Raw genomic sequence first — 27,195 nt, forward strand, 5'->3', positions numbered from 1 at the left:
CCACTTTTGTTCCTAAGTTACATATCCACTGTTTCCATGCATTTGGAGGTGAGATAATAGTATTTATAGTCACAAGAATATAAAGGATAAAGGAGATGTGACAAGCACGGTATCCAAACAAAGACTCAACGAATATGTATTTCAGCCTCCATTCATCAAGACCAAAGAAGTCTCACCTCCTAGTCACCGTCTCTTGCTCTTTCAAGCCAGTTATCTGGAGCTGGCGGGCTATTACAGAGGGTGAAGTGTTGGCTCTGCAGCATTTGGCCAGACCAGTCAAATATGGTTCCTGCAACAGTCCTAGAGATCACTCCTGAGCACAGAGCCGGGAATACTTCCTGAGAACCAGTGGGTGTGGCAAAAAAACCCCCTAATAATCTCAAGTTAAAACTCAGGTATAAGAACCAAAATTTTACTGCCCAGGGTCCCCCTGTATCCTCCAAGAGGAAGTATGGAGCAGAAACACTAGGTTTGGATTTTAACACTAAGCTGTATGAATTTGGTAACTTTAACTTCCACTTAAAAGGAAATCACTTACTTCAGAGGGTTCTTGTGAAAATTAAATGAGAAGTGTCTAAAGTGATTTAGAGGATGCTCAAAGAATTGTTTTTTCATGATTATATCTTGCCTGGTAAACACACGAGGCTGATGAGTGTCCGGAAATCCATACATGTGATCATGCTGCCCCTCTGTGGCGAGAACACAGCACAGCAGAGACACACCCAAAAGGGCTTGGAGAGATAAATCAGATCGCCATGGCTGTCTGGGGACACACTGCACAGGGTGCCTTTTTTCTCTCTCTCTTTTTTTTTAATCTTAAGGGAGCTTATTTTACCCTGGAAATATTTAAACCAACAATCATCAGAATAAATGTGCTTGTTAGTATGCAAGTGAGAGGCCAGAGAGATAGTAAGATAGTACAGCAGGTAAGGTGCTCGCCTTGCATGAAGCCAACCCGGGTTCCATCCCCTATGGTCCCCTACGCACTTAATAGATGGGACAGAGTCTAGCAAGCATCCAGATAATACTGCCACTATTGGTCCACCAACCACCCGAGGACACAATCAAAAAGCGTCATGCCAGAAACGACTCAAGAGCCATCAGCAGCCAGTTACTGAGAGAGCCTACCCACCTGTATTCACATGGCATTGTGAAGGAGAGGAACTATTTATCTCTTTTTCATATGAGCAAACTATAGCACAGAAAGTATGTAATTCGCTCATATTCTAGTAAGAGTGGGTTCTGGGTTCTAATCTAGGTAATCTAGCCCCATGGCCTACGAGAAGAGCACTGACAGAGCAGATCACCCTCGGAGGCCAAGGGCTGTGGGGGTGAAGCAGGAACCCAGGGCAGGTCTCTGTATCGGTCCACGGCTCCAGGTTCTTCAGTAGTTTCCAGAATTAAAATATTAAATAAAAAAGATGCTCACATTCAGAATTGGAAAGACAGAGAAGTTGACTGATAAATGTAAAGGAAACAAACTCCCCAGCCGAAGAGAAACCCAATTTAGGACTAAGTATGGAGTTTTGGAACGTGTGTGGCTTGTGTTATCACATCAGAATTCCCAATTGTTTTCCAGAGATGCCATTAATTTAGGGGCCATCTGTGTTGCTAAAATCAACATCTTTCATTCGCACTTAGGCTGGTGGGAACTAAGGCTGTTTAGGTTATATATCTGGCCATCTATCCCTTACCTCTGTCTCCTGTGAGCCTAGGACCGGGGGTGGAATTTACAGCCTTGAGAAACTATAGTGTCAGACAGAGCCCAGAAACCTGCAGGAATGTTTAAAATGGAGAAGCCAAGCTAATGTGGAGTTGCTCACAGCTGGCAAATGGGAAGTGACAGCTTCCTTTTTCAGAGGAAAGCAGTAAGGGTACTGAAGTGATCCGAAGCTAGGGCAGGGGGTGTAGGACAGAAGGGACACGTAAAGAGAAAGAACAGTTTGGCAGCTGGGACATGGACATGAAGCTCTCTGAACCCAATTTCCAGTCGTGCCCAGGCTTCCCTGTATCAACAAACAATTCTTGGATGCTAACAAAGCTCAATGATTCAACTCAATTCTGACACTACCAGGAGAGAACAGCACACTTAATAGGTTCAAGGCTGCCTCATTCCCCAAATTGAAAAAAAAAAAATCATGTTTGGGTAACCCAGTGATGCTCAGGGGTTATTCCTGGCTTTAACACAAGGATCACCCCCAGGGACCATAAGGGATGCTGGAGATGGATCCTGAGTCAGCATGTGCAATGGCAAGTGCCCCACCCACTGCACTATTGCTCGGGCCTCACTTGCCAAACTTTACATATCGGTTGCCAGCTCAGGCTCTTATCTATGCATCTGGCCAACTAGCTGCAGTCCAGAAGTCAATTCAAGGGTCACTGGGCTTAATGAAGTCAGACATCCACACACTCACCTCATCACCGATTTATTAGAAAGGACATCCCTCAGAACAGCCAGGTGAAGAGATGCACACAGGGCGAGGCACGGGAGAGGTGCAGAGCTTCTGTGTCTCCTCTAGGTGTGCCATCCTGCCCTCATCTCCACGTGGTTGCCAACAAAGCAGCTCCCGGGATCCTCCGAGAGCTTTTATGGAGGCATTGACTAAATCATGGAATACTGGCGACTGATGACAATCACTAGCTTCTCTCTTCCCTAGAGCCCTGGGGTGGGTAAAACCATGAGTGCCAACCCCCAGACTGCAAGTCTGGTTCTCCAGACAACTGGCTGCTCTCCTTAGACAGGGAACATCATCAGCATACACAAGACCTAATTCGTGACAAACTCCAAGGGTTTGAGGAGCCAGAGCCAGAAGTAAAATGTACTTTGACCATCTGATGTGTTGGTCTGGGGGCCACACCCAGCAGTGTTCAGTGATCACTCCTGATGCCCCCCCCCCCCCGCCGCAGGGGAGGGAGGAGAGGCGGGGGGAGGACAGGAACCATATGGCTGGAGATTGAAAATGAGTTTGCTGCGAATAAGGCAAGCACCCTAACCACTGTGCTATCTTTCCGGCTCCTGATACCTACTTCTTACAAATCACTGTATCCCAAGCTTAAGAGAGGGAGCCATTCAGAGGGGACCCTGGCTAACTAGTCTGGACAAATTTGAATGGTTACTTACTGTAAGACAAGAACAAGTCTCAGGGTAAGGTGAGTTCAATTCAAAAAATTGGGAAGAGACCTCTGTCCATGGCCGGGTATCACTCAAAAAGGAAAAAAAAAAAATTGGGAGGAGGGGGAGGTTAGGGCCATACCTAGATGTGCTCAAGGTTCTCTTGGCTCTATGTTCAGGGATGACCCTTAATGGGACTAGGGGTACCACATGTGGTGCTAGGGATCAAACCCAGAGACAAAAGGTGGACACTGCACTACTGCTCTAGGCCTAACTTTAGAAATGGTCAATTTAAGGGGCTGGAGCAATAGCACAGTGGGGAGGGCGTTTGCCTTGCACGTGGCCGACCCGGGTTCCATCCCCAGCATCCCACATGGTCCCTGAGGACCGCCAGGAGTGATTCCTGAATGCAGAGCCAGGAGTAACCCCTGAACATCGCCAGGTGTGACCCAGAAAGAAAAAAAAAAAGGTCAATTTAAGGGTTTTTTTTTTGTGCTATGGGAGAGAAAAAGTCAGGTGAACAAAATCATCCAGATCCAGCAGCTGACTTGGTTCTGTAGACACACTTTGGGAGCTGATATATGTGAAGCCATAAGTGTCATACATCGGTCTCTTCTGGGCCAGAGTCAATCTATCAAGTCCTGGCTAGAGATGCGACTGGAATCCAACTCTCCCAACTTGATTCCACTGAATCTTTAAGGCAGAATATAAGATAATGCTGAGTGCAGGGATGGCGTCCTGAAACACTGCGGCGGCTAGATCCAATGAACTGTTTCCTGCTCCTGGATCAGCAGAAAACACCACCACAGAGAAAGAGCAAACCAATAAAGGTTGGGAGATATTTATTTTCTTTAAACAAGGTCATAAATAACAAATAAAGTAGGTCCCAGACTCCAGACCGTGCAGCAGGACAGGGACAGGAAGTTGGTGGGTGACAGGGTGGAGAGCATGGCTTACGCAGCACACAGAAGTGATGGGCTCCAGAGCCGTTCCCGCCCTGCCGGGGAAGGGGCGAGCCTGGGCAGCAGGGGGAGGCTGCGGCACTGTAGGAAGCAGCTGAAGAAGGCAAAGACTGAGGGCGCTGGGCTGTCTGATGAGGAGCGACATGGATTCCACACACGGCGATCAGCTATGGGTCTAGAAGAGGCGAGCGGGCACGCTGCACACCTCCAGGGACCAGTGATGAAAATGGTTCAATTGGACTCTTAAAAACAATTCCACAGCAGCAGGCTGAGGCTTTGTGCATGGGCTGTACTTAACCTGGGTTGTTCTGTGGCAGGTGAGGGGAGCAGCCTGGCCTCAGCCCAGGGCAGGTGCCCAGTGGGAGCGGGACGGGGGGCCATGTGCTTTGACTGGCCGGACCTGGTTTTCAGCTGGTTTCTTGTGATGCAATCCACCACCCCTCCCTGTACAACGAAGGACAAGAGGGATTCAGGCCTCTCTGGGTCCTCCAAGCCTGGAAGAGTAAGACTAGATAAAAATGTACCTGACTGGTATTTTTTGAAAGGGGGAAAAAATAAGAACCACCCCGTGCGTGGCCTAACCTGTAAGGCAGGGCAGGACCATGTAAGAACAATTCCAAAGAATGGAGGTCCCTGAGTCTGGGGAGACATTTGGACCCAGGTGCATTGCCCAGTGCCAAGAAGAGGGGCCAGGGTAGCGGTTCTGATGGTGGCTTCACCCTTGGTGAAGCTAGGAGAACTGGCAGGAGCTGCCCCCACACAGGGCAGGGGCAGGAGCTGGGGACCCTGAAAGACAATGCATTTGGCAGGAATACACACAAGGATTTGTACATCTGGGGGTGCCCATCTACAGGGAGCCGGTGTCACGAGGCTGGGCAGGGTGGTAAGGAGACAGCGGCATCACAGTGGCCTCTGGTGCAACGTATTTGAACAGCTCAATGTTGAAGGAGGGAGGGACGAACAGCAAGTCACTAACAGCCAGGAAACACACTGCAAAATGGAAGGAAGACATAAAACCATAGTGACAATCACAAACTTTCCTCCCGCGTCCCTGCCTCCTCCAGGAAGCCCTCCCTTATGAACACCATGGCCCACATCTCCCCATAGTCCCACTCAGAGTAAGACACAGGGTCTGCTCACTCTGTACTGACGATTGGTCCAAGGCTCCAAATGATCCAGGGGCCCCATCAATCACTGTTTGCTAAGAGAAATGAAATCTTTACTGATCTATGGGGTCCGTCAAAGGCCTGTTGCCTGAGAGGCCTCGTGTCCCCAGTGCTCACCCTGCCTGTCGCCCTCACCTCCCTCCCCGTACTGCGAGCTCTGCAAGCACAAGTCTTTCCCTCCTGTTCAAACCTCCTAAGACTGCGGATCAATTCCCTAGTGTCCTCACCAAAGTCTGGTAAGAGACTTCCTAGTGAGCCTGGGGGTTCCCTGAGGATTAGAGTGGCAGGGCCAGGAGCCTGGTCTGGGTCACTGTGCTCTCCCTCCCTCCTCATACAAGAGCCCAGCTGTCTTCTCAACGTTCTTCCTCTGGTCCAATATTTCCAAAGCAGACAGTGCTACTGGACGTTGGAATGATTTAGGGTGGGGGGCGAAGGGGGCAGGGAGGGGAGGGTGGTAGCAGACTCAGGTGCAACTGGGGGACACTGTTTGCTTACTTAAAATAAGGTACATTTCCAGGGGAGTGCTCTGTGTGTGTATAAATTACACATATATATATAAAATTATAAATATGTTTATAATGTATTTATCTCCTAGTGGTAGGCCACATGAGTTTGGAAAACCTCATTTGATGAAATAAGGGTGATTTTGTTCCCTTGAGAAATTGGGTAAAATGAAATGAGGTGCTCTTGGCCAAGGATGTTGTTAAATATTCCACATAGTACAGAACAGCTCTCCACCACGGCAGCAGTGCTGAGGGCAAACCCTGCTCTGGGTGTCTCTCCCCACAGTATCCACAGCCTGCTCAGCTTCCTGAGCAGCCAGACAGAGGGCACACAGGACTCCTCGGAGTCTGGGGGAGCACAGAGTCCCGCCCCCGCTCTGCAGAAGCGCTCCTCACAGTGGGCAATCTGGAGGGGGACTAGGCACACTTCATTATATCTTTTCTTCTTCTCTTTTGTTTAGGGGTCATACCCACAGTGCTCAGAGTTTACTCCTGACTCTGTGCTCAGGGCCACTATCTGTGGGGGCTGGGATGACTTGCGTGGTGCCAGGGATAAAATGTCGGTGGATCACATGCAAGGAAAGTTGCATTCTCTCTCTGGCCCACCAGGTACACTTTAAGGTCCTCTGGACCAGAGTCCATAGAAACAAGCATCCACGTAGCAACACACACGCCACGTAGCATAGCTTGGAGACCCAAACTATGCAGGAGGAAGGCAGAGATATGTGCAACTTTTTGCAAAAAATTTGCAAGATCTTTTTTGGAGGGAGGGAGGAGCGGGGGTGGGGGTGGAACTTGTTGGCATCCTTACCACTGGAATCCACCGATAGGCTCTGCAAACCTGTGCCGGATTAGGAAAGCAGCGACAGCCTCAGCTACCTGGAGAAGAGACATCACATGAGCAACATCAGTCCTGGAGGGTCCGGGCTCGACAGTGACCTCTTGAGGCCTACAGATGGGGTGGGGGGGAATCAAAACCAGGACTCCAGTCCTGGCAGGGCTAGGAAACCTCCCCATCATCTTTGCAAGGGATGGCTGCAGGGAAATCAAGAGAAATGATGCGGGGCCCAGAGATGTAGTACAGTGGGCAGGACGCATGCTTTGCACATGGCTGACCCAGGGTTAACCCCCAGCACCACATATGAGCCCTCAAGCACCATCAGCAGTGATTCTTGAGCAGGAGTAAGTCCTGAACACTGCCAGGTCTAGTCAAAATATTAAAAATTTAAAAATACATAAAAGAGAGAAAAAGAGGTATGATGTGAAGTAGTTATCTTTTCAGAACCACAGATTACTTCCTGTGACTGTTGGTTAGGGAGTAGTTTCTAGCTGAAACAAGCTTCCAATTTGGTCTCTGGGGTCTTGATGGAAAAGCGGGGTGCCGGCAGCTCTGCAGCCCACACCAGCAAGCAACACACAGGCACTGCATAAAGAGCCCTGGGAAACTGCAGCTCCACAGCAGCTCCTGCAGGCTGACCATTCTAGCTTGTTTCAGTCGTCACACACCAGACTCACCTTGTCTGGGGCATCTTCATGGACTGCATGGCCACACTGGGGCAGGACCTGCATCTGGAACTTTCCTAGAGAATAAACAGATTCAGGCACCCTCAGGGACGAACTGCCAATTCTCACCCACTGCGGCAGGCTCCAGGTCTCCCCAGGAGTCCCGGCCCTACCCTCACCCCGTTTATCACAACTTTGAGCAAATCATTTATTTCACTTCACTATTTCTGCAACTATTTCCTACGTATACACTTTAAACCAGACAAAAAGAAACAGTTCTTGGTTATTCTCAGGGACTTAAGAGTCTAGACAGGAAGCAATTTTAACCACAGCAAGTAGTTCCTATGATCAACCTGAGTATCATAGGAAGAGCAGAGGAACAAGGAATCAAGGAAGGTTTCCTGCACGGGACAAACAGGCTGCACAAAAGGAACAGCAGGAAGCAGGACCTGTGGGGCACACACTTGTGACTGTCAACAACGGAGCCAGAAAGGTAAGCAGGGACCATAACTGTATGGGTTTGTGAGGTACGTTAAGGCTCTAAGGTTTATTAACACACTAATTCACATTGTTTTAACAATGTGCCAGACACTACTAAATAAGCACATTTCCAAACTGTGGAACTCTATAGGTTTGCTACTAATGCGACAGCTATAAAGTATGAAGAGAGAAGGGTAAAGCAAGGTTAATGAAAGGTAGTGGGACCAGGAGCTCCCACAGGTAAGAGCAAACTCTCAGAGCCTCAATGACTCTGTTGACAAAGACGAACTAAGTGCTGCAGTCCTGGTCATCTCATCCTTGATTCTTAGCACAGTTACAGACCTTTGAAAAGTTTCAAAATCTTCTTTATCTGCTGTTTTCTTCTTCCAGTAGGGGCCATACCTGGCAGGACTGGGGGGAGGAGGCTGTGGTGCTCGCTCAGGCCTGTGCTCTACCATTGTGAAACTGTTTGTCCCTCAGTTGAGAAAAATCTAAGTCTGATTAAGGGGACTGAATTAACCCAAGAACCCAATACATGGGAGGTAAGTACTCTACCACTAAGCTGCACCCCCAGCTAGCCATTTTTGGGGGCTGGGAAGGGGAGTCAACAAGAGGCATACCCAGTGGTTCCTGGGAGACCATAGAGTGCTGAGGGTTAACTCAGAGTCTTGCACACGCACTGTAGCCCTTTGAGCAATCTCCCCAGCCTCCCAGCTACCCCATTTTCCTCATTTATTCTCAAATCTACACTAAAATGTAAGACATATATTGATATCCCTTTTCTTTTAGTGACTTTTTTACTTTTTGTGTGAAAACTTTTGGTGAGATGCTGAAACTAAAATGATCCCATTAATAAGTTGCTCTGGGGACCTAACCTAGCCTCTCTAACTTATTCCTAACGTACTATTTGTAACACATTAGGATCCTGACGGCAGTGTGTGCTCAAGTGAGTCTTGGATGAATGCATGAGAGTGAACAACTAGATTCCAACCTAAAATTCTAACGCCCTGGCCCTATGAGGTAAGTCTCCGAATAGGAAGCATGTATTTTTAACCTCACTGGAAGAAGTCAAGTACACATACACTGACATGATCATGGGTAATTCTCATAATTCCTCTATAAAGTGGAAATATTTCTAAGCTCAATTCTACTACCTTACACAAAAGAGGAACCTTTAGGATCAGTGAGTTTATTCACCAAAATTGCATCATGAATAAGTAGCAGGTTTCTAGGATTTCGTAACGATTTCATCAGGCTTGAACACAGTACTGACAGGCTGTGGCTGGTAATCTGTGTCAGCCTAGCCATTTCCCTCTGCTTCTAGGGTACCCTTCAACCAAGCCGTTTATTCTCTATACCCATGAGATGCTTTTGAAAAGGAAGACTGTCTTGGCATAATCCTTACTGGAAGAAATGATGGTATCGAATGAAGAATCAGGAGTCACTTGTCAGACACTTCACCCACATTTCATCATTTAAAATCCACACAATTATACTGAATTCCATCATTTCTACTTTAGAGAGATGAATTCAAGATTAAAGAAGCCAGCAATTCACTCATTCCACAAAAATTTTAACAGCGATATAACAAGCCCAGGACTGTCTGATTCCAGGGCTGGTAATCAACACTAGCTACAAATGCTATTCCAGTACACTCCAGTGCTTTCTGCAGGGACCTGGCTGTGACCTATCTGTGCAACATCAAGCAAAAGTTGTGTGCAGAAAAAGTGCTAAGAAAAGATTTGCTTGAATGGAATTCAAAGAAAGGGGTCTAAGTTCAGAATTATCAATACCAGTACATCCCCAGCTTAAGACAGTGTTCTAGACTTCAGGATAATATGTAAGTGGAGGAAGGGAAAGGTATGAGCGGCTGATAAATTATTCGGGAGTCAAAAGGAGAGAGAGAGCAAAAGGGAATGCACTGCCACAGTGGTAGGGTGGGGTGGAGTGGGGTGGGGAGGGATGCTGGGACCATTGGTGGTGGAAAATGGGCACTGGTGGAGGGATGGGTACTCGATCATTGTATGACTGAAACGCAAGCACAAAAGTTTGTAAGTTTGTAACTGTACCTCACTGTGATTCACTAATAAAATATTTTTAAAAAATTATTCAGGAGTCTTTGAACATATAATTGTGGCAGATTATCACTCCCTTTTCTCATAAAGCTTTCAGAGACCAAAGAACAGTTTGAGGGTCCAAGAAACGTGCAAGTAGACATGGCCAGCAGATTGGATACTAAGAATAGGCTTAGAGCTGAGGAGAGAGCTATGGGTTGGAAATTTTATTTGAAGCTAGTAGGGTATAAAAATAAAGCAAGAATGAAGCCAGAGAGAGAAAGCAGAATAAGTATAAGGTCAAAAGAAAGGCCAAGTTGGGGAGTACCTGGGAGCCTGACACAAAGAGCGCCCTCCACTGTCTGTCTGTGTGTCTATCCTGAAGCCCAAAAGCCATGGTCCCCTTGCTCCCCCTCTCACTTCCCGTGTGCTAATATGAGTGCCCGAGAACAGATGAATGGATAAAGAAACTACGGTACACCTACACAACGGAATACTACACAGCTGTCAGAAAAAATGCAGTCATGAAATTTGTCCATAATTGGAGAGACTTGGAGAGCATCATGCTGAGTGAAATGCGTCAGAAGGAGGGGGACAGATTTAGAATGACTGCATTCATTTGTGGGATTATTTAAAAAAAAAACACACAGTATTATATTAATATCTAAGGCCAAGGAAAATGGGCTGGGAGGACTAGTCAATGGTGGGTCAATGGTGTGGGAAATGGAGGGTAGTTAAGACAGAGGAGGGTCCATTATGACAATACTAGTTGGCAATGATCACTCCGGGCAAGAACTGAGTGTTGAAAGCAGGCAAAGGAGTATAGATGATAACCTTTCAGCATCTGTACTGTAAGCCATAATGCTTAAAATGAGAGAGAGAGAGAGAGAGAGAGAGAGAGAGAGAGAGACAGACAGACAGAGACAGAAAGAGAGAGACAGAGACACAGAGAGAGAAGAGAAAGGAGACGTACCAGGCTGGGGTGGGGGGGAAACTGAGGACTCTGGGAAATTACATTGGTGGAGGGATGGGTGTTGGAACATTATATAACTGAAATGCGATCATGAACAATTTTGCAATGCTTTATATCAGTGATTCCATGAAAATATTTTTTTTAAAAAAAAGAAAAAAAAAGAAAAACCAAGAACAGAATCTGTTTTAAGTCTGAGACCTTGGGGTTGGCAATTCTTTCCATTAACCCACAGATTAAATGCTGACCAATTTCACCTTCACTATGCCCTTCATGCATACACAGGAAAATCCAAGAGCCTCCAAGCTGGCCCCACAACTTCGAGGTCATCTGAGCCACCCTGCACTGGAGAGCAACAAGTTCCTTTCCTATTCATTACGCCTCACCTCCTGTGAGACGGCCATCCATCTTCTCATCTTTCACAAGAAAGACAAAGCTAAGGGGAGGCCAAGGAATTTGCCAAGATCAAAATATGAGTAGAAAAGAGTTAAACTAAAACTCAGTGCTCCCAACAGCCGAGCCCTAGTTTGTGCCACACCTCACCGCACTGTCCTCTAGTGTTTTCAATGATCTTTGGTTTGGGGGCTACACCCAGCAGTGCTCAGGGCTTACTCCGGCTCTGTGCTCAGAGATCACTCCTGGTGGTAACTGGGGGACCATATGTGTTGCTGAGGATCAAACTTGTGTGTGCAAGGCAAGTGCCCTCCCCTATACTGTTTCTGCACCTTTTTTCTTCTCTTTTTTTCTATCTTTGGACCATACCTGGCAGTGCTCAGGGGTTAGTTACTCCTGGCTCTGCAGTCAGGAATCCCTCCTGGTGGGGCTGGATGCAATGCCAGATCAAACATGGGTCAGCAGGGTAAGCACCTTACAGGCTGTACTGTCTTTCTGGCCCACCCTTCTTTTTATATCTGAATTATTATGGATATCTCTAAAAATTCTAATAAAAATAAATATATGTGGAGGGGGGGTTGTGCGGGGACCTTCCCTTTTTCTTGACTCTGTGCTTAAGCGGTCATATGTTGTGCCAGGGATCGAATCAGGGACAACTGCTTACAAGGCAAGTGCTCTACCTGCTGTACTGTTACTCTGGCCCCTGAGTATTTTATAATGCTTCTATCAATAATATCTTGTTTTAATATACCTAACTGCGAAATAGGAGGTAGTCGAACTATTTTTAGATGGTCAAAGAAGAAGAAAATTGAAGCCCAGGACTGCACATGAATGGGAAACACTTGCCTATAATCATAGTGGGTCAGGAACAGAGATGAATGCCAGTTAGGTCTGACGCTAAAGCGCATGCTCTCTCCATTGCTTCAGGCGCTCACCATCTTAGAACCGTAATTTTTATAGGACAGTGTTCCTTCCTTTGCCCTCAGAGGACTCAGAATGTAATGTCTTGATTACTTACCTTGCATTTGGCCAATAGTCAGATCTTTATCCAATCTATCAACACCTAAAACAAGAGAATTCTTAAGTAGTTTACTAGAAATGATGTCAAAATAGATTCTGCTATTTAATTATGAAGTAAAATTGTTACGAAGTTGTATACATGGTGACATTCTCGATTTATGCTAAGGTCTAGCTTAACTCCCTGAGGGTAGACTCTCAAAAGAAACTTTTGAGGTTTTCTGCAATCATTTTGCTCATTTACTCTGGACTAGGAAACATACCCACTAGGGTCCCTGGAGCTTCAGCACCAGTGCCTCTCCTAGTGATGGGCCTGGTATTGTGGTCATGATATACCCAGGGGCCACCGGGCCACCCAGAGATGCTCAGAAGCCAGTCATGTGGTGCCAATTACACGCTGGGCATGTGCTCCACCCACTGAACTATGGTCCTAACCAGTTTTATTTTTTTGATTTTCATTATACTCTGAATATCCTTACAATGCAGTAGGGGAAAGACTTGGGCTTGACCAGGCATGGAAGCCACGTTAGAATCAGGCCATCCTAGGCAGATGCTTATGCTCTAGTTAGGTTGAGGTATTTGTCAGGGGGAGGAGAGAGGGCTCAGATAAAGGGGGATGGTACTGCACTTTGGAGATCATTTAGCAAGTAGTTACTTACATGACAATAGATTTACATTGCTATAAACAGAACTGTGGGCTTCAAAATTAAATGTGGAAGTAATATGGATATAAGTAATTTTGGATAAATAAGGAACTAAGACTAATTAGGCAATAGGAGTGTGACCCTCCTAAGACAGATTTACTGTCCTTTTAAGAAGAAATCCCCAGAGCCTGCAGTTTCGTTTTCTCTCTGCCACGTTAAGAACATAACAAGGGAGCTACCTGAGAACCAGGAAGAACGTTCCATCAGAATTCAACCATGCTAGTGCCCCGATCTCAGATTCCCAACTCCAGAACTGAGATTAATTTGCTGTTTAAGCCACATAGCCTGTGGTATTTTGTTATAGGAGCCAGAGATAACTAAATCAGATGTATGTATGTGTGTGTGTCTATTTAGACTTACCAGCCAGGAGCAGCAATTTAGGAATAGGACAACTAAGAAAGAGATTGGATAATCCTCGGAACCAGCCATCCCAGTATTTTTCTGTTTTTGCTAGCTCAATTCTCCAAGTGTATGGATGATCTTTCTTGGTCTGGAGAAATGAAAGCAAGTTTTGAAAAATCCCTAAAGGAACAGAATAAAGACTAGGCCCCTGGGTAAAAGGGAAGAAAACCAGGACTTTTTAATGGCCTACAATGTCTCAGACATTTGAAATTTTTTAAAAGAACCATTATTTACAAAGTAACAATATTTCAACACCAATCCCACCACCAGTGTCAACTTTCCCCCACCAGTGTTCCCATAACCCCCGCACCCCCCGCCCATCACCTTGACAGGCATGCTTCGAACTGGCTGTAGTATGGATCTCATGCTCTCAGTATTGCTGAGTCTGTGCTCTGGATAGATGGTTATACCACTCTCCCACCTTACCCGTATAACCAAGGCCCCTGACCTCTGTTCTGCATTACTTCCCTTTCTCATCTTCCTTTACCCCTTGATTTCTTTCTTTCTCTGTTCACCTCCCTATACTCTGGGGCCAAGGCTGATCTAGACATCTCCTTTACTTCGTTACATTTCCTTGTCCAGTTATTCTATATACCACTCATAGCTGAGATCATCCTGTGTTTGTCCTTCTTCTGGCTTACTTCACGATCAACATAGTTATCTTTCAGTTCCAGACATTTTACTAGATATTTAATTTTTAAACCTTGTGATACAAGTTAATATTATAATTTCATTGATATCTGTAATTTCTATTTTTACATAATTACAATTTTACTATGTACTTCTATTAATACACTTCGGAAACTATCTTAAGATCTTGTATCTAGAAACTGGTAGGGCAAAGATGTTAAGTTCTCAAAAAGGATAAACTATCAAAACAATAGTTAGAAAAATATGTTGTAAGTGCTGGAGGATAGTATAGCTCAATGGAAAAGTATCTTGCACGTGTGAGGACCTGGGTTTGATCCCTGGCACTAAAAAAAAACCAAACAAATGCATATGAAAAAAATAAATGCTTTGCTCTAATATTAAATGAAAACAAGCAGTATATACCAAGTTAGGACAACTCCTAGAAAATGTGATATGATTTGGGGAAGAACTGGAAGAGAAAACTGAAAATAGGTTTATCTTCTGGTAAATCATTTTGATTTATGCTAATATGTATATTAAAGTTTCTGCAATAATAATTACAAAAATAGTAATCTGACAAAACTGAGGAACTGTAAATATCTGTTAAATCTCAATACTTATGAGATAAAAACTGGTTATGCAGTCATAAAATATAAACTGAACAAATAAATGGTTATTCTTTTCTACATCATTAAAATGTATGAGCCATTTAACAGAAATAATAGAAATACCACAAAATTTAACCACCACAACATAAAAATCTAAAGTGAACTTGAGATGGCAACATATTAATGATCACTAGAGGGTTCAATTGTACATACTACCCAAAGGAATCTGCAGATCCAACACAATTCCTATCAAAATCCCAAAATCTATTTTCAAAAATAGATTCCTAGAATTCTCATGGAATTTCAAAGTACAATAGCTTAAATAGTTTTGAAAACGAATACTAAAGTTAGATGACTTTACTCTCAAATTAAAAAACATATTACGTGATTAAAACAGTACTGGCCTAATGACTGATAAGCAGACCAACAGTAAAAAGACTCCACAAATAAACCCTCATTCATGTGGACAGATGATCTTCAACAAGGATGTCAAAACCACGCAATGGGAAAAGCTGAGTCCTTCTGATCAACAGTACTGGGAAAACCAATAATCACAAAAGGAAGAAGCTGAAATCACCAAAATTAACTCAAATGGATTTAAACAAACATGACTCAAAACTGATCCTTTTTTAGGGAAAAAGCTTCATGAAGCTTTTCATGATATTACACCTGACAATGATTTTTTTGCATGACACCAAAATCAGAGGTACAAAAGCAAAATTAGATAAATGAACTACATCAAACTTAAAACATTTTGTGCATAAAAAAAAAACAGTTAAAAGGCTTTGTAAAGAGTAAGAAAAAATGTTTGCTAATGATCTATCTGATAACAGATTAATACCCAGAATACATAAAGATCCCACAACCCAATAAAAGAAAAAAAAAATCAGAGTGATCCCCAACCTGTGGGAAGAGAGGAAGGAAAGAAGAGGCAAACTGGAAATTCTGTTTTAGGACTGAAAATGTTCTAGCAAACAAAGGACAATGCTTTAGGAACCTGGACACTTTGATGTTGGTGAAGGTGTAATACCGTTATCAAAATCATAAAAGTGAACACTATTATAAGCATGTTACCTAAGCTATAATTAAAAATTTTGGTGAATCATCTTATTTCATGTGAATTATATTAAAATTTGTTTTCAAAAAACTGCAATGAGAGGATTTTTAAGAAAATATGAATCTAATTTTAAATTAAAATCAAGATATTTCTAAGATCTACAAGATAGTCAAAGAAAGGATGCTTGTTACCAATCATTAGGGAAAGGCAAATCAAAACCATGCTGAGATACACTTTGTACCTATTGGGATGGCGACTATCAAAAATGAAAATAAATACTAGCAATGATGAGGAGAATTGGAATCCTCGTAAAAATGGTAAGCTACTATGGAAAACAACTGGCAATCACTAAAGAAATTTAAAATAAGACTACTAAACGATCTGGCAATCTTCCTTCTGGATATATTAGTTACCGTATCACTGTATCACTGTCATCCCTTTGCTCACTGATGTGCTCGAGTGGGCATCAGTAACGTCTCCATTGTGAGACTTATTGTTACTGTTTTTGGCATAGCAAATATGCCACAGGTAGCTTGCCAGGCTCTGCTGTGTGGGCAGGATACTCTCGGTAGCTTGCTGGGCTCTCCGAGAGGGGCGGAGGAATTGAATCCGGGTCAGCCGCATGCAAGGCAAACACCCTACCCGCTGTGCTATCGCTCCAGCCCCAAATGCTTATAAATTTTAGGGTAAAATGTAACCTTTCCACAACCACCATCAAGGAACAATTGTACTTCCATTGCTTAGCCATACTACCCAAACCACTGCACCCCCCCACTATGTCTTGATAATCTCAATTATGCTAACTTAGACATTCTTGCATTCAGTTTTATTTTAATAAAACTCAATTTTAAAAGTCAGACTAGTTTCTCTATAAACAAGATCCTAATGTCAATCAGAAAAAAAGAATCCCCGCAGGGTGCAAACTAAAATCCAAGACACCCCCACCCCTACTCCAAAACAATTCCTAATTATAGGATTTGGTTTCAAGTCATTTATTTGGGATTGATCTGAAAAAGCTCTGTGAAAGAGTGGGAAAGAAATAGCAAAGGGAAGAATGCTAATAAAAAGGGATATTGATAAGTGTTTTCTGGTATGGACCCCTGCGCAAATCATGCTTGCTACATTACCTTTGTGCTTTTGCAAAGAGAAAGACAGAAAAAAAAAAAAGCTAGTTAGCTGGGCTGGAGCGATAGCACAGCAAGTAGGGCAGGGTCTTGAAAAGGTGTTTGTCTTACACTCGGCCGACCTGGTTTTGACTCTTCCGTTTCTCTCAGAGAGCCTGACAAGCTACCAAGAGTATCCTGCCCGCACAGCAGAGCCTGGCAAACTTCCTGTGGCATATCCAAGATGCCAAAACCAGTAACAAGTCTCACAATGGAGACGTTACTGGTGCCCGCTCGAGCAAATGGGACGACAGTGTTACAGTGCTAAGTCCATAAAAAGCACTATTCAAAACTGTAAAGGGGCTGAAACAGTTCAAATGTTGATCAAACAATACAAATGTAGATGAATAAAATAAATATGGTATTCATGATACAGATTTACTGAAAGAAATCTCATCACGTTATGCAATGAAGGGTAACTGATGACGATGTATATATGATAATCAGGGCACTATACTAAGGGAAATGCCAGTTGCAAAATAGACAAATACCCTATGGTTCCACTTACAGGAGGTATCAAATGTGAAATTCACAGAAGCAACAATTAGAATAGTGGTTAGCAAGGCTGTTGGGCAGCTGAAGAAAACTGCACGCATTTAATGATAGTGTTTCATATCTGCAAGATAAAGAGGTTCCGGAATTTTGGTTTTTGGGGGCCACACCTAATGGTGCTCAGGGCTTACTGCTGGCTCTGAATTCAGGGATCACCCCTGGTGGGGCTTGGAGGAGCATATGTGGTACTGGGGATTAACCTGAGTAAGCTGCATGCAAGGCAAACGCCCTACCCACTGTGCTGTCACTCCAGCCTAAGTTCTGGAAATTTGTTTCCCAAGATGTGACCATACTTGACATTACACTGAGCTTACATTTAGAAATGTTTAATACAGTAAATTTTGTTGTGTTCCTTAAATCACAATTAAAAAGAAGAATTGGGCTGTAGAGATGATACGGGATTTAAGGCACTTGCTTTGCAAGTGGCTGATCTTTGTTTGATCACCAGTACTCATGGTCCCGAGTACCACCAGGACTGATCCTGAGCATAGAGCCAAAAGTAAATTCTGAGCACCACACGGTGTAGTCCAAAAACAAACAAACAAGCAAAAAAAAAAAAAAGTTGAAAGAAAATGATCACTGGGTAGAGTCAGGAATGTTGAATCTTCTTCCTTTCAAACAATTCACTCTATTCATTATTTGTTTCTATTAAAAACTTTCCAGCATAGCATACTTAGAAATGAACACAATTGTCATTTCAACTTGGAACCTCAGCCTAACAACTGACACACTTTCCGTTTATGAGCTCCCTTTGTTGTTGCTGTTTGGTTGGTTTTGGGCTACACCCAGCAGTGCTCAGGGCTTCCTCCTGGCTCTACTCTCAGGAATCACTCCTGCTAGGGCTGGGAGCAGCCACAGGATGTGGAAAGCAAGGGTCTTACCCAGTGGACTATCTCTCTAGCCCCCTAAAAGCCATTTCTAAGTGCTCCACTCCATAGTCAGACTGTAATCTTATAAGCCCCTCTTCATACATGCACATTGGACTTCAAATGTAAATGATAAATTTATGTAAGGGAACATCTAAGAGTAGAAATATTGTAAAAAGAAGTTTTTGAAATAAATAAATTTTAATCCTGAAAATTGTAAGAACAAAGAAAAAAAATTGGATAGAATTAGTTCTTGTATCTAAGGTGCTGAAAATAAATTTTCACTGGAGAGAGTTAGATCTTAAAGTTAGTTGACAAGTAGGAATAAAACAGTTCAGTGCATAAGATCTAATGCTTGTGTAGGAAAAGCAAAAAGTTATCAAGGTTATCAATCTTCCTGCATGTTCTTCAACAACCGCATCTAACCAGGAAGCCTTCTACTATTTCCTAATGATTCACTTGAAAAGTTCTTAAAAACATGGGTACTGTGTCAATCGCAACTGAAACTAAATGAAAACCTTAGTTCCAACATTAACTACTATGGGTTCCTTGAGAAAATGATTGAACTTCTTTAAATGTTTTCTTAGTTAAAATATTGGCAACACTGGAACTCAGAGGATTGTTCTGAAGATGAGCTAAAAAATTCATGTTTGAAAGCAACATGAATATGACCTGGCACATAATCAAAAAATTTGGGTAAGAATATGGAATTTCAGTAATTTTTTTTTTTTTCTTTTTGGGTCACAACCTGGCAATGCACAAGGGCCACTCCTGGCTCTGCACTCAGGAATTACTCCTGGCGGCGCTCAGGGGACCATATGGGATGCTGGGAATCGAACCCGGATCAGCCGTGTGCGAGGCAAACGCCCTACCCGCTGTGCTATCACTCCAGCCCCTCAGTAATCTTTTAATATTAAGAGAATAATAAAATACAATGGTAATTGCATTAGATCAGTGGTACAGAATTATAAGAAATTCAGGTAAAAAGACTGATTTTCTGTGGTCACTTGATTTTAAATTATTTAAATAATTAGATGGGAAATAATAATCTTTTCGATAGAATGTGCAGGGACTATAGGATATTCATATGCAAAAAAAAAAAACAAAACAAAGCAAAACTAAAAAACCCCAAACAATAATAAAAAAACAAATAACTCCATTTTAAAATAGGCCCAAGTGAAGAATCTGGGCTGGCGGGCACCGCAAGCTGGAGAATGCTCTGGACCCCAGACCAGGCCAACAACACTGGGGTGCCAGATGGAGAAGGTGCAGAGTCCCCACCTTTTCCAGATGGAGTCCCGGCTACACTGAGCTTCTACTAACATGGCTCATACGTGGGACTGGGACATTTTCTCCAAAGAGGCTGCGGGACCTTTCCTGATATACAAAAAATACACTCAGGAATGGCTCCACCACCACTAAGCATCCATTATCCCAGAGGCACAGAAACCAATCTCAGAACGCAGCAGCTGCTGGCAGATATACTCCTGGACTGTGAACCAAGCTATGGCCCCATGTAGCCCCGGGGAGGGAAAGGGTTTCTGTCCCTTGGCTTTTTCCCCTTTGCGGCAGCATGTTACCGTTCAGAACCAATTGGATGGAGAGGTAGGGGCGTGCAGTGATGGGACACATGGGGAATCTCGCAATGGGGGGGGGGCAGAACCGGCCCTGCCTCCTGCCCAAATGAGACCCCGAGTGGACGCCGACGAACAGCTCCTCCCTCCTGAACAGCCACGATCCCAGAGGCACACAAACCAATCTTGGAATGCAGCGGCTGCTGGCAGAAATACCTCGACTTAATATGAGAATCCCAAAACTGGGCAGCCGCTTTCGTGACCGTGCAACATCATATGCTCTTTGTTATCGACAATAGAAAACATATGATCTAATGATGCCATTCCGACAGGTCTGACTGCTAGGGGAAAAACTCCAAATAATTATAGTGAGTTTTCTGTCAAAAATTGAATGTAATCAAAGTAAGGAGAGAGTAAAGTGAAAATCATCTGCCACACAGGCAGAGGAGGAGTGGGGGGGGGTATGTAGGGGTTCTTGGTGGTGGAACATGTACACTGGTGAAGGGACGGGTGTTTGATCATAGTATGACTGAGACTTGATCCTAAAAACCCTGCAACTGTTCTCACGGTGACTTAATTAAAAAAATAAACTATTAAAAATAAGATAGTCCCAAACAAAAATAAAATAGGGTAAGAATCTGAACAAACATTTCTGTAAAGAAGATAAATACCAATAAATTCATGAAAAAATGGCCAACATCAATAGGCATTAGGAGAGTATACAACAAAACCATGTAAGATGTCACTCTAATAGCTATATAATCAGAAAGTCACTGGTGTTGGCAAGTACGCAGAAAAATTGGAACCTTCATACACTGTGATGCAAGATGGTAAGGATACTCTGCAAAATAGTCTGGAATTGTCTCAAATACTTAGACATAGATAGAACATAATCTAGCGATTCCAACTTGGAGATATATTTCCAGGAGACATAAAAACCTATGTTCACATGAAAACTTGAACACAAACGTTGCACGAGCAACATTTCATGCACTACTTATAATAGACAGGAAGCAGGGATCATCTAAATATCCATCAACTCATGGAAGGATTAAAAAAAATTTAATGTATGTTAGGGGTTAAATAGGATGCACACATTATATATATATATATTGAACCCTGACCTGGGTTCAATCTCCAGGCCCACATGGCCTCAAACATTGTGGGCTATAGCCCTGGAGGTCCTGAACAATAACAGAGAGTGGTCCTAGAGGTCTCGGAGCACTGCCTGGTGGCCCTTCTGGCCCCTGGCACCAAACAGCCTACGTAGCCCCTCATATGTAAGTCCACTACTGAGCCACCAGCCCGGCTGGTCTTGAATCACTGGGAGTGGCTGTGAGGTTCTCTGAGCACCACTTGGTGTATCATACGAATAAGGGTATACTGTGTGCTGGCCACTCCCAGCAGACTTGGGAAACCATGTAATGTCAGGGATTGAACCTGGGGGCTCTTGCAGAAAGGCATGTCTTCCTGCCCTTGGGATCTTATTCAGCTTTTAAGTCGAAATGAAGTGCAGATGTATGCACTTGGACCTTGAAAACATTATGCCAAGGTGAAAGAAGTCAGTAAGCCATGAAAGATCACATACTGCAAAATTTCATTAAATTAAAAATACTAAGATTAGGCAAACTAGAGAAAGAAAGATCATTAATAACTGCGTAGGGCTGAAAGATTGGGGGAAATAAGAAGTGAATGATATTGAGTATGACACTTCTCTTAGAAGTGACAAAAACATTCTGAAATGACATTGTAGAAATGGTTGTAAAACTCAAGGCTATACTAAAATTCCACTGGCTTTTATGCTTTTAAATTATCTCTCAATAAAGCAGTTAAAAAAGAGATTTACAACCTAAGCTTATTCCTTTGAAGACTAAAGCTTAAATGTTTGATCCTTTACCTGCATTTTCTTTATTGCACTTAAAAAAAAAAATCCCACTCCTCATCTGCCAGGATATCATCTTCTTTTACAAAGACAATGAACGTAACTGATCTCTTAGGTATGTCTCAAGGCCATTTCAAACACTTCAAAGAACTCAGCATAGCTCCTAGCATAAAAGGAGCTGATAGTTTTAAGTCAACCAAAGATCACTTAGCACCTTGAGACAGCATCTTTCTCTCTGAATTTCTGTTCTGTTAAGATGGGAGAAAACTCTCTTCAGATCATGGTACTGGGAGGGCCAAACCATGTACAGTTTATTTTTTGTAAACCTCAGAGAGGTATAAAGTATAATTCACTGACCTTGAAGATGACAAGAAGATCCTTTTAAACAAAAACTGTGTTCAGATTTGTTTTTTTCCTGGAGGAAGTGTCCCAAGCTAAGGGAACCTGGGGACCATTCCTGGCAATACTCAGCCAACTGAGCTGGGTTCAGAGCTCAGCGACTGAGGATGCATTGCTGCTAAGACACCCAACAGAGGCACTCCAGAGGCGGGGTGGCCTCTAAGGCCATACCCAACATTCTACTGCATCCAGGGCTACACTCAGCAATGCTCATGAGACCTTGTGGTACCAGGGATTACACTCAGGTCAGGGTGCATTGGATACACTCTACACCCTGTACGAAGACACCTTATTCCTAAAAATACTGATTTAAAAAAATGTACTCTCTCCTTTCGGCTAACAGTAGTAGTTTCCAAATGTGGCAAACACTGGGTAACATATTTATAATCCATCCCAGGCAGTGTGTGCCAATGCTTACTAATCCCTTCTCTGAACAAAAACACCCCTCTTCCCAATAACTTCAAATCAATTATTCAGCAAGTACTAACAGGGCACTTAGTAAGATGTAAGGGAAAATTCACACAGAATATCAGAGGTTCAAAACACAGAGGTTATTTTTGTTTGGGAGACAATTCCTGGGCAATGAGAAGACACTGAATTTCCATTTCAGTTCAATGACTAGCTGTAACATCAAAAAAGAAAGTATCACACAGACTGAGTGCTCTACTAGAAAGTAATTGATATAAAATGATATTAAAAAGATTCTCCAAGGAGATATACCTTTAAAGATGGTCAGTTAACAGTTGAAGCTGTTCAAAATGGTAATAAAACCTGTTCAAAATGGTAATAAAACTTGTTGCATGGGAGAGGAGTGGGAAGAGGAAGGAAGACATGGGAAGAGGAGGGGGAGGGATATTAAAATATCTAATCGTGGGCCCAAAAGGACAACACTACTTCCCTACTCCACCCTCTGCACATTCTTAACCATGCTCTCTACCTTAGCCTTCCAAGAATGCAGGCCAAACTTACCTCTACGTCATCTTCCTTTTTCCTCTTGTTTACTGACTCGCTTCCTTCTTCATCTTCTTCCTCCTCCTCTATGATTCCTTCCACAATAGATTTTGAGCATTCTGGACTTGTAATTCCTTCACACCTAAGTTTAAGGGGGGAAAAAGTGCTATCACACATCTCTCTTCTATATATAAATTACTTCAAGATACTGATACGGGCTTTAAAAAAATTACGAGTTAAGGTAATGCATTTACACCATCTTAATCGCTTTTCTAATTAAATGTTAGGAAAAACTTGCCAATGTAAGGGATATTTTTAAATGTGCATATAAAATGTGTAAAACAGGTCATGGAGAATGAAATATATTCCAAGGACTGGTTTCTAATTCTTACAGCAATACTGACCCACACAGAGGGCATGACTATTTACTAAGACCTGGTGACAAGTTTTACTGGCAATATCTACTACAGCGCCGCTTTGTGGCCTTGCGGTATCTTTAGCCTACTTCTCCCTCTGGGAGAAACTGACAATCTTCTGAGAGTTTCCTGCCCACATGGGACAGCCTTGCAAGCTTCCCATGGTGTATTCATATGCTAAATCCAGTAACAAACTGGATCTCATTCCCCTGACCCTTAAGAGCCCCCAGTGCAACATCATTTGGAGGGCTGAGTTGAGATAGATTTCTAAGATCTCAGGGAAAGGACAAAATGAGATGTTACTGAGCCCGCCCGAGAAATCGGTGATTACCGGGATTTCGTTATTTTTGTGATCTACTATAGCAGTCCTCATCAATTCTATGAAGTATCCCTGAAGAGTTAAAGAAATTGCCCATGACCTCCGTGCTCATGACTGAATGGGGTTAGGAAATAAATCCAGGTCCAATTAATTTCAAAGCATGGTTCTTTTCTACTGTAGACTCCTGACAGTGGAACTAGGCTCAAATAAACGATAGAAAGTCCCAAACTTTTTCATTTGATCCAACCTATTATTGCCATTTTCCTCCCCACAAATGTGCTTATTATTGTATAATTAGGGAAAAGAATTTTTCTGTGAATAGCTACCATCATAATTTCTTTTAAAGAGTACTCATTGGAAGAAAAAACACTGACTAGTGTTGAAAGTAAAACTCTCAAGAGCCTTGGTGGCTGCCAGTGTCAGTCTCTGTTATGCATGATTAAGAAGGATCTATTACTTTGCCCTTAGTAAAAAGTTAATGGAAAAGGAGAGATTGATAAGAGAAAAATTTATCCCAAATGAACTGAAGAGTCAGTGAAACGTCAGTGGTGGATTGAAAAAAAAAAAAAAATCCAGAGAGAGTTCAGAGACAGTACAGCAGGTGGCCTCACAAGTGGCCAGCCCAGGTTTAATGCCTGACACCATTTACGGTCCCCTGAACATTACCACAGTGATTCCTGAGCACAGAATAGGCACAAGAATAAGCCCTGCATATCACCAAAAGTGACCCAACACCCTCATAAAAAACAAAACCAAATTAGTATTTTATTGTTTCATGAAACATGGCTACAATAGTGTTAGTATTTGTGAGTTTGATGTGCAAATTTACTGCACCTCACTACTCTATGTCAAGACGTAATTGTGGCATTTTTAGAACAGAAACACATTCCCTATTTTCTTTACTAAACCTCTGGAATGTTCACAACACAGGAAAACAAGGTAACATGTTAAATTACATATTGAGGAACCAATTAGCAAATCCAGATTTGGGGGAATTCTTTAGGGCAAATGACCATTAATCAGAATGTGAATATTGCACTAGAGATTAGGGAACTGTTAATATTTATAGATATAATATACAAATTAAAAATTTTAACATGATCTATGATATATATGTATATTATATAGTGTATATGTGTGTATACACATAATATGTGTTATATATGTGTACATATATAATATATATGTATATTATAGAAACCATGTCATTAAAATAAATAATATATATATATCTTGCACAAAAGCTTGACAAATAGCAGGTATTCATTAATGCTATTATCATTTTAATCAACTCTTGTGCCCCCTGTCTATTCTGTTGGGCAACATTTTCTAAATTCAGCTAAAATTTATTTTGTGACTAACAGAAATACTTAGGATGAATATTGGGAAGATCAACTGGACTAAATAATCTTCACTTGTCCTAAGAATGCAACTTTCACTGTAGTGAAAGCTTATGTGTTCCTGTTGTTTTGGTCACAATTGGTAGTGTTCAGGTGCCAGGGGGTCAAATCCGGTTGTGTGAGTGCAAGGCAAGCAGCTTTACTATCTCTCCAGTTCTACAAGGAAACTATTAGCAGAATGAAACCAGACCTGCCAGCACTACAGTAAACTTTATTTTTTTGCAGTCCTAGAGGCTTCAAAAACTCAAGGCAGCTCTACTGCAGAGGCACATTCCCAGACCTTGAATGCTTAACTTTTACTGTTGATTTTTCTTAGAGCTGTGCCAATAAGATAACTTAGGTTTTTTTTTTTTTCTTTTGGGTCACACCTGGCGATGCACAGGGGTCACTCCTGGCTCTGCACTCAGGAATTACCCCTGGCGGTGCTCAGGGGACCATATGGGATGCTGGGAATCGAACCCGGGTCGGCCGTGTGCAAGGCAAATGCCCTACCCGCTGTGCTATCACTCCAGCCCCAGATAACTTAGATTTATATGAAGACTTTGGGATCTTTTTTTAAAAAAAAAGAAAAGAAAGGAAAGCTAGTACAATCAGTTCTACTAAGCTCAGTTGTTAAAATTATGTAAATTAAGACACTGCCTAGAAGAGGAGAGGTGTAGAGCCGCATGACCAAGAACACTCTGTTTATTATTCTCACCATGTCTCAGCCCAAGGGGGATACCTACTGTTTGACTTGGCCAACCATTGAGACACGGGCAGACTCCAAATTTCTAATCTGGCCACTCTTTACACTAGAAAAGAAAGGAGAGAAGAGGTTAAACAGCATCTATTTTATCATCTCACTAGGATCAAACTCTTCAGATTTTGGGGGTTACCTTCCTCAGATTCTAAGCTGAGTAAGTCAAAATTAAGTATAGACAGAATCAAGTCATGTCAGTTCTGCAACTATTTTACTAACAGTACATTATGTACCAGGCCTTTGTTCAAAAACACATACAGGTAATATTAACATAGTAAGGCAAAGTTCAAAGTAATCATTTTATTCTGAACACAAAGCTTGGGGCTGGAGAGACAACAGCAGATAGGGTGTTTGCTGTACAAGTGGTTGACTCTGGTTTGATCCCCTGCACTACCAGGAGTGATCCCTGAAAACAGAGCCAGGAATAAACCCTGAGCACAGCAGGTATGGCCCAAAACCAAAAATAGTAATAAAATGACAACTGAGGAAGTTAAGCCTAAAGATAAAAAAAAAGAAAAGCAATGATGTGAAAGTCAAGATGATGATTTTTAAGAGGACACGGAGAAGGGGGTTGAGGGGGGCAGAGAAGTAGTGTGATACAACAGGATAAACAGGCAAGAGGCAGAATGAGTTCTTAGAAGGTTAAACATGTCATAATAGAGCTGAGAGGTTTAGAATAGGATCTTCACAAAATCCTGTCACAGTTGCCCAACTAAGTATGCCTAAAGACCAATCAAAAGAATTATATCCCAAAAATTATGTACATGGAACAGTGGGACGCTGGTGGAATCTTGAGCCGGAGCCGATACCAGCGCAAGACCTTCGGTTCCAGAAACTGCTTCCAGACACTCTACTAGTGTATCAACTAAGCCAGAGCCCCACGCCTGCTGATGACGGGAAATAACCATCCTTTTCGGTTTTCGTTTTTTTTTCCCTTGTCAGGCAGCGTGGCGATTACTAAACAGGCGTGAACTCGGTGGCGCGGGGCAAGGGGGAAAAAGAAAAGTTATGTAACAAACAGCGGGACTTAATATCTCTATATTCTTAGCAGTGGAGAACTATCAAATGCCTCCTTGGCAATAGGACTGTCTTTTTCTTTTTTGGGGGAAACCCCAACAACGGTAGTGAGTTGTGTGTTGAAACATGGAATGTAATCGAGATAAGGCGTAAACGAAGTGAAACTTATCACTTACAAGGGTGGGGACTGGGGAGGTGGGAGGGGGCGGCAGGTATACTGGGGGGGTTGGTGATGGAAGATGGGCACTGGTGAAGGGAAGGGTGTTTGAGTATTGTATAACTGACATAATCCTGAGAACTATGTAACCCTCCACATGGTGATTCAATAAAATTAAAAAAAAAAAATTATATCCCAA

At 42.8% G+C, this 27,195-nt stretch overlaps 1 protein-coding gene across 1 annotated transcript in view; it reads right to left on the reverse strand.

The window, feature by feature from the left end:
• Window positions 1-3,937: 3,937 nt before the first annotated feature.
• The window catches only part of PPME1 (protein phosphatase methylesterase 1), a 70,763-nt gene continuing 47,505 nt past the window's right edge, over window positions 3,938-27,195 (reverse strand). Inside the window, exons 8-14 of the mRNA XM_055142298.1 lie at window positions 25,809-25,874; window positions 22,967-23,090; window positions 13,225-13,354; window positions 12,162-12,206; window positions 7,259-7,323; window positions 6,555-6,622; window positions 3,938-5,064 (exon numbers count right to left, since the gene is read on the reverse strand). Of these exons, the coding sequence (XP_054998273.1) occupies window positions 5,046-5,064; window positions 6,555-6,622; window positions 7,259-7,323; window positions 12,162-12,206; window positions 13,225-13,354; window positions 22,967-23,090; window positions 25,809-25,874 (517 nt within the window). The 3' untranslated portion in view covers window positions 3,938-5,045. The remainder of the gene's footprint in view (window positions 5,065-6,554; window positions 6,623-7,258; window positions 7,324-12,161; window positions 12,207-13,224; window positions 13,355-22,966; window positions 23,091-25,808; window positions 25,875-27,195) is intronic.

The sequence above is a fragment of the Sorex araneus genome, chromosome 6 (genome assembly GCF_027595985.1).
Source record: "Sorex araneus isolate mSorAra2 chromosome 6, mSorAra2.pri, whole genome shotgun sequence".
NCBI lineage: Eukaryota > Metazoa > Chordata > Mammalia > Eulipotyphla > Soricidae > Sorex > Sorex araneus.